The sequence below is a fragment of the Notothenia coriiceps genome, unplaced genomic scaffold (assembly GCF_000735185.1).
Source record: "Notothenia coriiceps isolate Sejong01 unplaced genomic scaffold, NC01 NC01_scaffold00017399, whole genome shotgun sequence".
In the NCBI taxonomy this organism is placed as follows: Eukaryota; Metazoa; Chordata; class Actinopteri; order Perciformes; family Nototheniidae; genus Notothenia; species Notothenia coriiceps.
The window spans coordinates 77,976-95,768 of record NW_011350100.1 but is presented as its reverse complement, the minus strand read 5'-3'; the positions used below and the strand labels follow the sequence as shown (position 1 = coordinate 95,768).

Here is a 17,793-nt window from a genome sequence, read left to right as displayed (position 1 = left end):
GAAATTTTTCTGACCTGAACTCCTCCGACAATGAATAATAAAATACACGGGGGGGGATATATATAGTGCAAGACGTCTATATACATGTAAATAGAATATGATATGTACAAGAACAGAACATGAAACTGACGGACATGTTTTTCCAGCTCTCGTACAAAGATGAACTTTGAATTGAATGACCAGATGTCGACAGATGTACAATTAATGATTGTTTTGTGAAATTTCCAATGACCAGACATGTGTTAAATAGTGGTGATTAATACATTTTTGTCAGATCAGATTACACTCTCGCACTAAACAAAATAAATTAATTCATATTTTCAGATTACAAGGTATTGAATAATAAGGTATTTCTACTATTATCACAGATAATATTAATATCCTTAATCGTCCAGCAATCAGACTTAAAGGTGACCTATCATGCAAAATGCACTTTTGTACATCTTTTATACATGAATATGTGTCCCCGGTGTTCCAGGGAACTCACCAAGTGTCAGAAAACAAAACCCTCTCTATTTCCCTCCATACCCAAATCTCTTAAAAAGGGGCTGCAACGGATCTGATACAGACTGATCCAGATTTGAACACTTCTATGACGTCACAGAAGTGGCGCTACGGCTATTGGGCCAACTCCACCAATCAGGAGGAGACAGCCACGGACATTGCCGTTGGAAAGCGCTGGAGACGCTGTAGTACATATGCCAGGCCTGTAGATGGTGCTGTTCTCACAGAATCAGCCCATGCAAAGACAGTGTTAAATTGAGCGAAATGAGGAATGGCTAAAATGCATGATCTGTTTGGTATTTTGAAAAATAAAAAGTATAAATATGCCTTATATAGGTATGGTCCTACAATATATTATTCAAATATAGCATGATAGGTCCACTTTAAGTGTTGTTGCCACGGACACCAGGATTTATTAGAGCAGCCAATATTTCAGTATGAATTTTACAATCAGACAGACATGATCCTAAAGTAGTTTGGCAAATATAATTGTTTAGACATCATTGACAATTCACTTGCAGCTGTAGAGATTCTGAACACTGGACAGATGTAATGGGGCCATCATAATAGCCAGCAGACCTGTCAGGTTTAACAGGTTATGAGTGTTTTTTTGTTCTTTTTTAAAGTGCTGCAGAAAGAGATTAGCAGTGGTCTGCACTGACAGGACTAAGGGAAGGGTGTGTAAATATTCAGAGGATTATCTTTATAATAGATGTACCTTTTATTGATTATGCGCCCTGCAGTGCTGTCTCATGAGGCGATAAACCGTTAAAGCTAATCAGGCCTTTACTGACTCAAAAAGCTCTGCAGGTTTTAACACGATCTGTTCACGAGCACTGAATACACCTGCAGTCGTAATCCTAAAATGATTTAACGGTACATTAGAATAAACCTTTAATAATAAATATGTACGCCTGAACACATTATGAGAAGTGAATGGGAATCATTAAATCACTGAATACATACACTGATTCAAGTCGTACATTTACTTAGTGTTAAGACTATCTGAAATGAGACACAACCCTAATCAATAAGCAAAAAGCTTGAGTTATGAAATGTAAATCAAGAACGTAAAGATGTCGGTGTTATTATGAGCAATAACAAAAGCCTGGCTGAGGTGCACATGAGGACAAACATATTTCAAACAAAAACCTATTATAGTTTCACAAAGCTACTCTGGTTGCATTGCTAGGGCAATAAAGTTCCTTTAAGCTATGTCAAATGCATCATAAAAGAGCTACAAGACAATTTAGTTTGAGCATTGATTCACAGCCGCATGCTCCTCTGATGATAGGCCATTTGTTTTACTTTTATTGGGGAAGTTTACCTTCTAAAATGAATTTGTATGAAGAGTTTAGTGCACTAATGCTATAAAAATGGGTCACAAAAAATCAATAGCTAGTATTTCCTGAGTAGGGCTTATGATGCGAAATTAAGTTTTAATTATGTATCAGGGATTTATCTACGCTGGTAAAACAACGTGACAGATCACTGGATGAAAATAGCCCGAGGACATGACATGGTAGTAGCCCAAAATAACCCTGGTAAGCTCTAAAGTCTGACCACAGATTGTCTGATTGAGCTGCTTGTCCCCTCGTGTTTGGGCAAGATGGAGTGAACTAGAGCAGGCCTTATTGAATCTTTGGCGGAGAGGAAAGGAAGAAACCTGAAACTGGTAGGAAGTGTGAGGCTAATGTTTTAGTTTTCCCCTGAAGTATATTTTATTTATTTGTTTTGATGCGAACAAAAAAATTGTTATCCCTGAGGTTAAAACGGGTTGATCACACTCATTTTTTAAAGTTCTCTCAGTTCAATTTAACAAATGAACACAAATGAAAAATCACCACTAGGTGGCTTGGACACCTACTTAAACGTCAAATTCAAGGCCAATTTGAAAATAAAAGGACTTTAATTTTTGCACAACATATAAATAGAGATGGGTCAATTAAAGTGCTTGAATCTATTACTATTGTCAAAAACATTCAAGGAGCCGTGGGAAGAAAAGGGAAATGATTGATTAAAGTAAAATACAGATCATAAAGCCAGTTCATTTTATGTGGAGAAACAATTATAGTTTTATTATCCAAAAAAGGTTATTGGACCAAAACTGGATTAAGCAAGTCAGGTTGTTGTTGAAATTGAGGAAACTGCTTTGAGAAAATCATTGCAAACAAAATGTCAGACCAACTTTTGGCTCTATTGACGGCAAAGCTGCTGGTTCCTCCACTTGGAAGGCCGAGTGAAAAGCTTTCCATCTTAGAGAGGGGAGAGAGCCAATATTGTTTAGAAATATGGATAATCGTGCACATGTCCAGTCTCTCCAGGAAGTGGCACTTTCTGAAATGCATTAAAATCTAATGCAGGAACTGATGGAGCGTAACATGCCTGATACGTTTCAGATATGTCCTTCTCTCGTTGTAAATAAACATCCACTTAAACAGGTCAGCTTCTCAAAGATCAGGGAGACTTCACTGCTGTGCTGTGGAGACTGAACGCAGCCTCACATGCTGCTTTCAAATGTTTTGGGATGTTTGGCTGCAGAAACATTCACTGTTTGTTTTAAACCTTGTGAATTGTTAGAGCCAATTTCGATTAAAAAAGATACCTAGACACATTTATATTGCTGGATTTCTTTCCATCATAGCAGTGCTTCTCCTGCTTTGAAGGAGACACGAAAACTCACACAATGATTATAGTTTGTAAAGAAAATATGCTTTAAGAAAGGTTTTCTTGGCTTTTTGCAATCCTGTTCCTGTAGTAGCATTTGATTTCAGTGAGTTGTTGCATTGAGTTTTTTTTAAGGTGTGGTAAAACTCACCAGTTGCTAAAGCTCAGCAATGTTCAGATCAAGATGAGTTAGTCTAGTCTAGTCTGAGTTTGATTTGAGTCTAAGCTTATTGCCGTTGAAAACAAATAACTCTGCGTTAAAAAAACACCAGGCATCGTCTCTATTGCAGATTAGAGGAAGGCGGGCATTGCCATTTCTGTTAATTACACGGGTCAGACAGGCTAGAAAAATAAAATATCCATTGAATCATCCCAAGCAGTTTCAACAAGCAAGTATTCCTTTTTTTAAGCAAAAAGATCCAAATGATTACTGACTCCAGCTTCTCAAATGTGAATATTTATGGATGAATTGTCTGTTTTCTAAAACTGCAAATTAAATACCTTTCACTTAGCTGGTTAAGATGTCCCTTGTCAGCCATTTTCTGCCATTTTATAATGTGTTTTGACTGCACTATTTTGTAATGCTCTTAATGTCTTTCATTTTTGTAAAGCACTTTGAATTGCCTTGTGTTGAAAAGTGCTATATAAATAAACTTGCTTTGCCTTCAGCTTGACATATTTGGTTTATTTGGAAAACACAAGTTTGTACCGACTGGCCTATCTGTGATTCGGAGAGGTTTAATGGCTTTTATTTAAGATCCTGAAACAAAATATTTGATGATAAACCTCCTGGTATAATCGTTTCTTCATCAAGGTAGTGTCTGACCTGCAGAGTAGAGGCCAGCAGGGGGTTTAAAAACTTTAACGGGACTTTAGTTTACAAATGGCAGAATAGCTGAACCCAGCATCCTCCTGTCCGATTGAAATAACAGCAAAGCCTTTTTACAATACTGCCGACCTAATCTGACAAAACATTGGGGATGAAAGGAGCCCAGTGACACATCCACTTTCTCTGATGATTAGATATTTGCAGGTGCAGGGTTTTGTCAGCATTTTTGTGTTAATAGTAGAAGTACATTATCCTCTGGCATCTATAAGTGTGAACTCCGTACTGGATTTGATGCACAGAGCGAATGTAGAGTAAACCATGCTCACTGACGAATCTACTCCTTGTTCCTCCTCTGTCCTCAGCTCCACATCGCAGCAGCCAGTGGATACGTGCAGGCTGCAGAGCTGCTGCTGGAGGGGGGGGCTCGCATGGACCTCAGAGACTCGGATGGATGGCAGCCCCTCCATGCTGCAGCGTGCTGGGGTCAGGTAAGGTAACACCACAGGAAACAGAAAGGCACACACACAAATGTTTCTGGCAGCAGTCATGTGATCTGCTTTTATTGATGCTGTTGCAGATGCATGTGGCGGAGCTGCTGGTGTCTCACGGAGCAGGCCTCAACGCCAAGACCTTCCTGGAGGAGACCCCCATCGGTATATTTACACCTCAGCGCTCCTATCAATACACCTGGTGGGAGGTTAAGAAAAACCAATGTCTCACTCGGCATGATCTCATTCCACCAGTTTGTCCTGTTTAAATGCTGATTGAAATCTTCATGAGGCCATTTTAAACCATTTTTAGCCTATTTTCGTGACTAGTTTAAACAGCTTTTTCACTTTTTGTAAGCATTTATGGATTTAAAAAAGGAGCACATACAAATACATCCCTGAATCCTCTATAGGGTGAACATACAGCAATATACACATTATGGCAATAGAAAAAACATCACTGGAAAATGAAGAAATAGCTAAACATAAAAGTTGAAAATAACATACTATTGCCAATCAATGTCACTGAGGGATTGCTAAACTGTGATTTTGTTGTTGGATGTTTGCACTCTCCAATGATGACTAAGTTCTTGCTTGAAATTCCATGTATTATTATCATCCAAAAACTCAGGACAACCCCAATCAATCAGTCACTTAAATAACCCCGTTGAACAGATACGTCATCCAGTTTTCAAAACGATAACACAACATGTAATTGGCTGCAACATTTGTCAATACTTTAATAAAATGAAGGATTAAATCAATTAGGAACACTGTCAGAAACATGAAGCAGAGTAACGCACACTTAACTCACTCTTTACTGTAACTTTGATATATCAGCTTTTTACATTTTTGGCAGTCTTGGTAGTCAGTCAATTGTAAAATGGAGAAATATTACTAATCAATTATATGTTAACAGTCAGTGTGTACAAAAAATTGTAAAAATTCAAACTGATGTTCTTTATAATCCTGGTTTTGTTTTAGTTTCTAAAAGAATATCAAAGCACAACAAACTTTTGCAATTTGAGTTTGAGTTGACATTTCCTGCCCTTCATCCTTTCTCGTTCTTAGATCTGTGTGAGGATGAGGAGTTCAGGAACATCCTGCTGGACCTGAAACACAAACATGACGTTATCATGAAGTCACAGCTCAAACACAAGACGTCGCTGTGCAGGAGGACGTCCAGCGCAGGCAGCCGAGGGTGAGTGCTGACATCTGCTGGTGTTACGCTGATACTGCAAATTGTATTTACCTTTGTCTATTTACTTTTGTTTTTACCCAAAGAGACAGGAAAGATCAGCAGAGAGGGCAAATCCGACAAAAGAAAAGATAAAGAGCAGCATTTTAATTATTTATAAATCTTGTCTTTTTAATGTGCACCCTCTTATCTCTGATATTTACTGTAGACTGTTTTGAGATAGGCAGAGCAGCCATTCATCTTCAACTGTAAATCAAGACAGTGTGATATAAGACTAATTGTTTTAGGATTTTCAATTGCTTAGAAAGTGCATTATTCCTTATAGTTGGCATGTTTCTTGTCTACTCCACAGAAAAGTGGTGCGGCGAGCCAGCCTGTCGGATAGACACAACCTGTGCCGCAAAGAGTACGAGACGGAGGCCATTGTGTGGAGGGGGGGGAGGGAGGGGCAGGAGGAGAAAGAGAAGGAGTCGGATCAGGAGAACAACCAGGTGATTAAAGTGAGTCGTTTGTTTTTCTATATCCCTGTGTCTTTGTTTTTAGAATGAGATAAAGTTTAAACCCATGCATAGTTATATTTGTTACATAGCATTTGAGAATGTATCTTGTGTTTTCTCGTACTTCTGATGGGGTATGTTTTAACTTCCTGGATCTAACTTGCTGACCTGACATGACCTAGATATGTAAAGTGAATCTAGAAAAACAGAAATATTATCTCTCCCACACATCAGGAGTGTAACATCAGATTTCTGTAGAAATGTGTCAGTTTCCTTCAAAACTGTCACACAGGAAAAAACCCACAATGGAAAATACATCCGCAATCCTCCAGTGATACAAGACTCAAAAGATAAGAATGCAACAGAGTTACATAGTTTCTGAGTATTGCAAGGGCTTCTTCTCAACTGGAAAGAAATATCTGTCTTCCTCTAATTCTAATCTCTAGTGTATGATTTCGTTATCATCTGCACACTGACAGTCTCTCATGAGCTTTAAGCTTTAAGAGAAATGATGATCAGAAATGCAAAGACGTTGAGAAAGAATGGTACATTTCAAGCTTTTGGTATGAAAAAACCCGCTTGTATATAGCGCTTTTCCAAATACTCAGAGAGACTCTTTACATAAAATCAGAAACATTACAAAGAAAATAAAAAACATAAACATAAATCCTAATCCAAGTGTGAGTAAAGTGATTGATTGATCAGAGTTTTAAAACTATATACCAAGTTTCACTGAAGAGAGAATATATATCTTATATGTTAATATATCTTCTTAACATCATTTCTTTTTTAGCCTGTTCCCCAAATAAAAGATATGTCAACCCCATGCATGGCTGTTTTGAATCAATTAAAAGAGAAACCTCAGATTACAGAGACCTGTCTGATGTCCTGCAGGTGAAGCCAGTCGTAGCTGTGGAGCTGCCGGACAAGCCCAAGCTGCCCACCATCCTCAAAGACAGCAGCAAACAGAACGGGCTCATCTCCACGACGACGTCCACGCCGCCGCAACCGCCCTCCAATGGCAACACGGCGTCTCCTGAACCCTCCTCTCAGGAGGACGGCCCCAGAGAGCGCGCTCAGACTCTGTCAGAGCTCAAGAAGCAGAGGGCCGCCGCCAAACTGTTGAGTCATCCCTTGTTCAACGGTCACCTAGGTAACGGCTCCACAGACTCCTTCACTGATGCCAAAAACAACTCAGAGGACCCCCGCATGCCGCTGGTCTCCTCCAACGGCAACGCGGTTTACTACACGCCGGCCAGCGGGGACCCGCCCCTCCTCAAACTGAAACAGCCAATAGAGGAAGAGCAGCCCATGGTGCGGACCTGCTGCTGCGTGTCATAGCTACCTGGTCATGTGACTGTTGACAGATCAGGAAGTGTTTGCACAAAAAAGTGAGGAACGGGCTATAGAAGGAAGGAAGGAAGGAGAGAGGGAGTTTCCTATTAACATCCTTCTCCTCCCCTCCTTTAAACGTCTCCCAGAGAAAATGGCTGGCCTGCAGAGAGTTTAGAAAGCTATCCTTTTCCCTCCCTGCCGTCATGTGACTCCTGCTACAATTGGAGACATCTTTCCCCAAAGCAGGCATGTTGTGTAGCACAGAGGACGAAAGGAGCCGAGCAGTGCTACTGGTTTTCTTCCAGGTGTCACTTGAATTAAAATTCCTTACGGAGTCTCTCTAAAAGACAAAAAGACAGAAAGAGTGTGGCCCTATTGTCCCCTGTGGACCTTTTAGGATTCAAAGTGTAAACAGGTTTTTTCACCGGGAAGTTTCAAAGATTTTAAGTCAGAAAACAAGAGAAGATCTCCAGGTACACGGTGCATGTTCTGCCCTCTGAGGTGAAGAATATGTTCCCCCCCCTCAATACGGATGGTTAGCATGTCATCAAACATTATATTCAAGAAGAACTTGCATTGTTGTCAAGCTATAATGTTCTCCTTTTTGTCATATTTTTGTTCAAAAGGCCATCACAGGACGGTCCAGATGTATCACAGTACATGATGTTGTTGTACAACATATCAAACAGTGAGACGTAGCAAAACGAGATCTGTGAAGTCTCTTTCAAATATCTGTCATGTTAAAGTGCTGCCTGCATAAGTAAAGGGAAGGAATGCCATAAAACAGTATTACATATTCAGGAAGTATACTCCTGCAGCGAGGGATAACATGTCAGAGTTAAGTTGTGCACTTTTCTACTGTCACTCTACTTCACCTCACCGTCCTCTCATATCAAACCTGAACTGACAGGTCATGCTCTGTTTGATGCTTAACCCACTTTGTGCTCAGATCATTTAAGTAAACATGGTTGAAATGGCTGTAAATGACTTTATTTATGAAATTAATGTAATGTGTAGAGAAAACAAACATTATGGTTCCTAAAGTTGAGTGTATTTATTATCTGGATGGTGTGTGGAGAGCATGAATGCGATGTGAGATGAGCTGGAGGACGTTCAGCGAAGCACCTTCTGACATGGAAAATCAAACTGATAGAAGTAAGCCAGTGTTACTGTCTGCTTTATGAACAGATTACACAAACAAGCCATCCTATCAGGAAGGATTTCATAATGTGTCACTACAAATAACAGTGTTATTTGTTTATGTTTTAGGTTGTGTCTTCTGGTGGCCATTGTGTGGCTTTATCTTCTCCCAGTCACTGTATTGTTTTATTAACTGAAGTTGTAAATGTTGTGTATTGAATTACTGTAAGTATAGTATGTTCTGAAAACACACATGGAATTGTATGCTTGCCTCAGTATTTATTTTTCATAAGATGGATTTGATATGTAGCACACCATTATGTCAGGTGTCCTTGAGTGCATCATGGATTCAACATAACATACAAAAACAAGTACTAAAAGTAGCTAATCCGCCTAATTAAAGGAATAGTGTGACCTTTTGGGAAATGTTATTTTTGCAGAAGGTTAGATAAGAAGATCAATAGCACTGTCATGTCTTATTTAACCTTTATTTAACCAGGAAAGTCTCATTAAGAATCAAAATCTCTTCTGCAAGAGAGTCCTTGCCAAGATAGGCAGCAGCACAGTGAAAGAACACATATTAAAAACAATAACAGAAAACAGAGAACATATGGTCACATCAGGAACATCATTATACAAATCATCAAGAGTGCTTCTCGTCACTGAGCAGCACTTAGAGAAACCAGCTCCCTAAGATAAGTCCATGTTGCAGCTTGTTCCAATCAAATGGAGCAGTGTAACTAAACACCCTTTTCCCCACCTCGGTGTGGACTTTTGGGACAGGGGGTTAAAACATGTCCAAAAATATGTAACTGGAGCTAGCAGCTGGTTAGCTTAGCTTAGAAACAGCTAGCCTGGCTCTATTCAAAAGAAAACCTGCCCCTCAACTATTTTCTTGGCCAGGTATTTTTGTTTAATTGACTAATGCGGCACATAAGCGAACTGGGACAACAACCTGTTTTGGTTGTGGTTTTTTTACAGATTAGACCAACAATAAATAAAGCATTAAAATATCCTTTTCAAAGCAGACATGTTGACTACTCATAGCAAGAAACGCACAGGCAGAACTTCAGCTCACCCCTGTGACTCATACTCATGCCAGTATGTATGATACCAAACCACCTTAATCTTACACCCAATAGTATACTGTTGCCCATAAAGTTGGAATAAATAATTTTGTACCTCATGATAGTATTGTGTGGATAAATTGGAATAAAAAGAGGAATGTCTGAAAACTAAATTATTCCAACTTTATGGGCAACAGTGTATTTATTACTCAATGGCTTTTCCTGTTGTGAAATCACGAGTGTTGACTAGTTGTTTTGTTTTTTTACCTTTTTGCAATGCCACTGGTTTAAGCTTTTTATTTAAGAAACCTGAATGTTGTCAATCTCCTAATCTAAGTCTCTGCAAGAAAGCAAATAATCATATTTCCCAAAATGTTCCGTACTCTTTGCATCTAAAAACAGCTCATCTAATCTGCTTGTGAGTGCCAAATAGTCTTCCATGAGTTGGAAATGAACAACTATGGGTATTTAAAAACCCTGGTGCAAGGCTTTCTTCGTCCTAACAGATGTGTTTTTTCCTTAAGTCCAACCCCTTTTAACATGTGATTACCCACAATGCCACTAACGCTTTACCCCCGCCACATCAACTGTACAGTGTCAAATATTTGTACAGATGCGTTTGTAAATATGTTTGTATTAGTATTCCCTTATTTGTTGTTACCATAAACTGCTTTCACATGTTATTGTTGTTACTGTGGAGGAACTTTTAGGAGAATACAATTTCCCACATTGATGAACAGTGCGAGGGATTCGGGAGTCTATGTAGAACACCCCCCCCCCACATTCCACTGCATCAAGGTTTCACTCCCATTGTGTTCTTTCTTGCTTTTCCTTTGACCAGCATCTGCGGTCATTTCTTCTGCGACGGTCAGGTTTTTTACTCAATTAAAGGAAGTACACATCAAGTCACAGTCGGGGTGATTCCTCTATCACATATTTTGGATCCTTATTTTTTTGATTAAGAAATGTCTTTGACATATTGATATGAGTCAGCCGAAATTCACTGAAGTTGGTCAAGTTCATGATTATTCTTCCTGTGAAATCCATTCCTCAAATGTCAGTTCTGCTTCCTTGCTAACAACATAGAAATCATATTAAATTGTCATTTCGAACTACGACCTGGTCAGTATTAGTCACAAAGGGACTGTCAGCTGTTATAAAGATACCCTGTGTTCTCATGGTAGATCAATGCTTGTGTTTGTCTGCAAGTCTTGTTGTCTATAATGATAAGATTATAAAGTCAAAATACTACTGATTTTGTAATTGCTGGAATATATTGATGGTTGCATTAACATATTTTGAATAAATTGTATATTTTGAGAATTGTATATGGTCTCTTCTGAAGGAGTGAAGGTGTTATGTTTCTTAATTGTTCAATCAGAATGTGCCCTGCAGGCCTGAAAACAAACAGGGGACATTCATATAGAAATCAATGGCCCCTTCCACACTTCCTGTCCCACTTTGTTGTTACCCTAATCAGACCACACCCATCTTTGTACTCAGTCTTCATTTACCTGTAAGGTATCATGACTGCGTCTTAAATGGTTGAAACGCAAGTTTGGTCACAAAATCTGTCCAGAGACATACAAATAATTAGCAAAGTACTGAAATCTGCCTCGGTGGTAGGTCCTGCTACAGTAGGTAGAGCAAAGAAAACAGATAATAGCAGTGTCACTAACGGTTGGTACCATTTTATAGTATCATAAGCATGATCATAAAATGTAGTGTTCGCGACTCAAAGTCTGTCCACATAAATATAACAACACTATCTCCTTTGCTCACCTTGCTAGGAGGACCATGCAGTCTTTTTATTGGATTGTGAACACAACTACACCTCTGCCTGGTTGCAACATTAATCTAATTTTATAGTATCACCATTATTTACTTGGAAGCGGTTTTGAGAAACAGGATTGCTAAAATCAGATGAATACTGTGTGCAGCTCACGTTTGCATGGCACATAAAGGTGACTAACAATTTATTTGGACCAGACGTTTGCTTCCTCTGCCCTGCTCCTGCAGCTGAACACAGGCCGCGCTGCAGCGTCCGTCAGCTCACAGCTGTCAGGGTCTTGGCCCAGCATCAACTGTTCCTTCAATGATGCTCTGTGTTGTCTCTTTTTTTTCGTCTCTGCGCCTGAACTTCCTCTGATTCATTGGCTGCAGGTTCAGCAGGGTCAATATTTGTACAGGCTTCACCCAGTTAGTCATTTTTCAGACACATAGGCCTACTGTAACAGTAAAGAAGAGAGTTTGGAAATGTATAATATCTGTGTTTCTAAAAGACCCACCATTTTTGATATTTAACATTCTGTACTTTCTCCACTTTTAGTCTGTCTTCCTTGACAGCTCACATGTAAACAGCAGCCATTGGCTAACACAAGTGCTTATTCATCCTTTTCATTTGTGTTGATTGGAAAAGGAGTGCCCTTTTAGCACTGATGGAGTTGTCAGTCTCTTATGGAGAAGCTTATCAGGACATTATATTGGCTGGTAAAACATCACTAATATGTCAGCTCAAAACACATACATTAACTAATTTGTCAAACAAAGTAACAGTCCTCTAAGTGTCTTGAGCAAATTTGAATCACTCTTTCATCTGAAGCTCCCGCAGTGTGTCTAAGGCATATAGACAGAGAGGAAGACAAAGACGCTGAGAGCACATGATCCTCGCTGCATCGACCTTCTCTGCGTGGCCTGGCTTTTGCTATTGTGCCGGAGCTACAGTGAGTCCCGGCCAGCTGGCTCCGGGCCCAGTCCTTCAGTCCTCTCCACCGAAGGGTGAAGTGGATCAGTGCCAGAAAGAGCATACAGACGCATACTGGCCACTCAGCTGGACACAGAAATGGAGGAAGGATGATGGACGGCACTGAGGAGCAGTGGGGAGAGTGGAAGTAGGACAATAAAGTGAGGCCAGGAGTTGCTTAGACTCTGACGGCCATGATGGAGAGCTGGGTGGAAAGAAGAGATGTTTGCACTGAAGAAATAAAGATGGCTGGCCTGAAAGAGGGCCTGCTCAGGGAGGAGGCCACGGATATTGACCATCCTGCCAGCTTGTTAGGAGATGGATGGAGGAGCTGAACAAAAAGAAAGAAAGGATGGAGGGATGGCTCAATGAGTCAGGACTTCTTCCTCGTTCCCAGGCTCTGTTGCACTTCACTGGGCTCCAGTGTTCTCACTGACCTGAATTAAAGATGACCAAGTAGTGAGCCAGTGTCTGTCTGCTGATACAAGTACATCGACCGAGGGATTAATCATTCAGTTTGTCAGTCTTAGACATTGAACACTGTTTCAGTGTTATAGCTCAAACATTTATGCTGAATTATATAACAGAATCATATTTCTTTATTATCTGAAGAAGCAGCAAGTACAATCTCAGTCTGTTTAGCTCAAGCTAAATATCTCAAGAGTTTCTGGATGAAAGCAATACAATTCTATACAGAGATAGCCTATGTTGCTTATCTGGTGATGCCCTTACTTTTCATCCAGTGTCATCAGGTCGAAGTTAAAATGTTATCAATTAAAGTTTTTGAGTTATTGCCTCAGCTGTACTTTGTGTTCAGTGTCAGTAAGGACATGCTAGCATGCTAACACACTTAACTAAGATGATGGTCATGGTTTACATTTTAACTTCTGAATGTTGGCACATTTGCATAGTCATCGTGAACATGCAAACATTGTGATATTAGCATTTAGCTCAAAACATCACTGTAAGTTCAAATTGTTTCGACGGCAAATGTCCCAAATAAATAAGTCTTTGCTGGTGTTCATGACAGCAGTAACTTTGTGTTTGCCCTGACTTCCCTTTATTTTCCATTGTATTCTCTGACCATACTGTCGTTGTCTGTTATCATCACTGATAAGAAACCCTTCTTTCTGACAGTTGGAGTATACCTCTGACTGCTCTGATGTCTCTTTTTAACATGTCCCATTCTGGAAAAAATTCATGTTCTGATCTTAAAACTAATAAAAGGATACTTTGCCAAACCCCAAATACGAAGAGAGGCTTTTGAGATGAACAGTTATTTTAAATCATCCCACATGTTGAACTTGAGTCTTTGCTGAGGAAAGGTCATAGGCTCCGTTTCTGCGCTGACTGTGAGCTGTTTGTGGTGGCAGCATGCCAAACATCCGCCCTCTTCTTTATCTCTCCTCCTACTCACACTCACTGCTTTTTCTCTGCCTTTCACTCGCTCTGTTTGTGTACATCTAACTGTAATGTCTGTTTAGGAGAGTTGTAAAGGCCAACGCAAATAATGACTTATTTCTGAAAGCAGGACATGTTTATCACATTATGCAACAATGATCACAGATAAAACCCTATATATAAGGTAATATGGCACAATTATTTCACATTGAGGCAAAGCACAGCTGTTTCTGATCTTCTACTTTCCACCACTTCCTGTTCAGGTTAGGCTTTTGTTTGCACTTTTGCATATCATGTAACCTTACATCACAAACATAAAAGTTACTAATGTATTAATGCTAATGTAAAACATTGTTCAAGTACTACTTAAGTACAATTTTTAGGTACCTACTTGACTATTTACTTGACTTCTTTATATTTAATTCTAGGCTGCAAGGTTTACATTGTGTATGCATTATATCTTGTTTTTTCAATGTAAAATGTTATTAACTAACTAACTATAAAACATCATGCTAACAGTTCAAATGATTGTTGATATATTTGCTTGCTGTTGGTTGCACTGCCTGATCTCCTCATAACAGTGACACCCAAAAACACTGATAAGAGCTAACAATATGAAGTAGGATATTCTGTAATTCCTAATTTTGCAGAGGTTTTTATAGTTACATCAGTACGCACATATATTTAAGTTTTTCCATTGACTTTTTAGGTGTTGATTTTGGTTTATGACCTTTTTTAACTTTTGTTTGTTTGAATGTTGATGTTATTTTTGTGTTGACACTTTGACCTGCATCCTTGCCCGTTTTTCTTACTGTTAAATCAGCATGTTTGAATGTAACCTACTTTGCATTTTGATGTGTGGTTCAATGAGTTCAGAGAGGACAACTGGAGCAACATTCCTGCTCTTGACATAAAGAATAATCCGAAAGAAGCATGTAGGAATGTAACAAAACAGATCACATAACAATAGTTAGTCAGCAGCCTGAACCTCCTGAGTGTTGAAGTCATGTAATCATTATACTTGAGTCTTTGAACACACATTCATTAGGCTTATACACATATAGATTCCCAAGAGACGTTTCATGATATAACTGGATTGTTAGAGTTTCTAACACGTTTACACCTTTAAGTGCCCCCTCCCTCCGCGCGAGCTTCACTTTGTGCGGTTGCGCGTCAGCTCTCATTGGCTGACGGTGATAATCGGTCAACAAGAGGACCGGAGGGAAGGAGGCAGGAGGGCACAGGGCAGCATGTGTACAGCTACTTACTCATAATTACTTGTTCAAAACGATTCACCCGCTTCATTTCACATTGATCCGAGACACTGAATTGTTTTAGTGGCGGTCGTCGACAATGTTGTTGTGTCGCACGGCGAGCCTGTCTGCCCTGGATCCGGCTTTCAAGTCCACGGGCTCGTTTCTAGCGCGAGTCAAAGCAAACAGACTGAGGGACGTCACTGTGACATTACGCAAGGGTTACACGTTTCAGCGGTACCGGTGTTTCTGTGGATCCGTCCCGGGTGTCGATGCAACTCTTGAGCTCCTGGGGAAACAACAACAACAACAACAAAAACAACAACACAGCCCTGACCGGGGACCTGTCCAGCACTGGGACTCACCGTGTGCTCCACACCGGCGACACTTGGACCGGGTGGCTACTATAGCTGTGAATCTCTCCGAATGCGTGCAAAGTAAACACGGTAATGTAGATATTATCGCGCGTGCAAACAGGCTGAGCAGAGGGGAGCTGGGTAATGGTTTGTTTACAGGTTACTGGGGGGTTTCAAGTCGACTCTGCTCCACAGGCACAATGCAGACCCGAGCCTTTTCCACGAAGAAGAGCGAAGCCGTAGAGGAGCACACGGCTAACAACAAAGAGGTAATTTAAACTGTTAAACTCAAGTGTTTGTCTAACCCCGGTGACCAGTTAATAAGAGCGCGCGGGTCCCAGTCTGTGTCCACACAGTGTTCAACTGGTGGGGGAAACCACTATAATGTCCCAGTGTTGCCCTGGTTGAACTCTAAACCATGAAATATGCAATAACCTGCCCGCTGCTTGCCTGCCTGCCTGCCTGCCCGGGCCTCTTCAGTGACAGCCATCCTGTGAGCATGCAGGCGTGTTATACAACCCTGCATGACGCCACAGCTGTGGGCTGTCTACATGTGCAGGGGACTCACAGATGTCCATAATTGACACGTCTTCGCAACTTAAATCAGTAGCAGAATAGTTATTTATGGAGTCCAGAGAGCACATGCTGACTCACTGTTCAACAGGCTCACAGAAGTATGACTCTTCAAACTGGACAGGAAACTGGATCTGGCTCCTTTTTTATTGAGAGTCATAGTAGCCTATATTAAGTGAGTTATGGCATGTGCTCTTCTGCAACACTACTTCACTATATACTCTTCAGTGTTATGCAGGGTTAGAGTTTGAGTCATGCTCTGAATTACACAAGGATTATGTAAGGTAATACACATGGCTTAGATTCTACACCCTGCATGCAGCCTTGAGAGTCTTTCCTCAGGCAGTGTTGCTCTGAGCTAAAGGCTAACATTCTCACAGTTACAATGCTAACATGCTGATATTTAACAGGTTTAATGTTTGCTATGTTCACCCTCACCTTTCACATGCCAACAGTTGCTAGCAAAAAGTGCAGATGCAGTGCATCACATTTCTTGGGACATTTCAGTCTTCAGTCTAACAGTGTGGCTAACTTGCGTCTAACACTTTGATATTTACTTATATTTGATGAAAAAATCCTTAAGATTAAACATGGTAAATATGTTATCACTAAAATGGAACATGTGATTTAGGACTAGACATACAGTATCTACATTTGCTGCTTACCGTAGGCATCATATAATTGTGGACACTGGCTGACATTTAACAAGAATTACGGCAAGGGATTCAACAGACTTGATGTGCAACATTGGCCTGGTTTCCCTTTTTAATGAGACTATAAATTAGACAGTTCTGTTGCAGGATGCTGCCATAGTAGACTTTTGCGTTTTAGTTTTAATTTTCTAATCATGACCAGACTCTTTTCAGTTTCTTCTTAGCTTCTGTTTCAGCCCTGAACAGGCGGGATTCACCACTTCACCATTTCCCTCCCGCTCTGTCCCTGCATGTGTGTGCATGAGAGTGCGTTTGCAAAGCACTGTGACTTGGCATGTGTTTTCATGTCCCTGACAAGCTGTTATCAGACACAGCAGTCCCACTGTTCCCCTCCTATACACCCTCCCTGGCACAACTCCCTTTGGCCGCTCGCTCACATGACCCTCCCTCGCTGCTGCCTGCCTTTACTTTTAGCTCGGCCTGACCCGCCTCTGAAAGGCAAAGGCCTGCTCCCTCGCCCACTCTCTGGTCTTTCTATTGTCCTTTGTGGGCTTACAAGTGAATACGTCACCGAGACTGGCTTCATTAAAATTTAGCGAGACGAATTGCCTTGAAGAGAAAGATCAGATTGTTTTTCTCCTCTTCCCTTCTTCTTCATCCTCTTTGCTTTCATTGTTTCATGTCCTCCTGATAAATAGTCTGAGTCAGGCCCTCAAAGGAAGCTGAATGTTAACACAGCAAAAAGGCATAGAAGGCTGATAATGAGAGTTACTGTATGTGAGGCAAATGTCCCACATGGCAGTGAATGGACAACAGGCTGCCTCGGCCTTTCACATGCCGATTTGTGATTTTAAAAAAAAGCTGAATATGTCACATTTGCAAACATCTTTAAAGCTACTACATTAGCTTTAATGTTTAAAAGCAGATATATAAGGATCATTGAGTCTTCCTTTTCTCTTCTAGCTGCCAATTTCTGCTAGATGATTATTCAGGACAAGTATACGCTCAAAGACACATTTTCCATCAGCCTATTATACATTAGCAATTGACCTTCACTTGAGGGTCTGCTATAATATATATATATATATA

The 17,793-nt window shown here is 40.3% G+C and overlaps 2 protein-coding genes across 3 annotated transcripts in view; both read left to right on the top strand.

The window, feature by feature from the left end:
- Positions 1-4,329: 4,329 nt before the first annotated feature.
- ppp1r16b (protein phosphatase 1, regulatory subunit 16B) lies at positions 4,330-11,021 on the top strand (the record flags this gene model as incomplete). The annotated part of the gene is made up of 5 exons (XM_010776852.1): positions 4,330-4,488; positions 4,578-4,653; positions 5,560-5,689; positions 6,039-6,186; positions 7,078-11,021. Coding segments are annotated over 5 exons (960 nt in total), but the record flags the coding sequence as incomplete, so codon positions are not given.
- Positions 11,022-15,053: 4,032 nt separating this feature from the next.
- Positions 15,054-17,793, top strand: part of fam210b (family with sequence similarity 210 member B) — a 10,103-nt gene continuing 7,363 nt past the window's right edge. Inside the window, exons 1-2 of one of the 2 annotated variants that reach the window (XM_010776844.1) lie at positions 15,054-15,568; positions 15,674-15,747. In XM_010776844.1, the coding sequence (XP_010775146.1) occupies positions 15,223-15,568; positions 15,674-15,747 (420 nt within the window). In that variant the 5' untranslated portion in view covers positions 15,054-15,222. Of the gene's footprint in view, positions 15,748-17,793 lie in introns of both variants that reach the window. The other variant, XM_010776843.1, reaches the window with a different exon arrangement.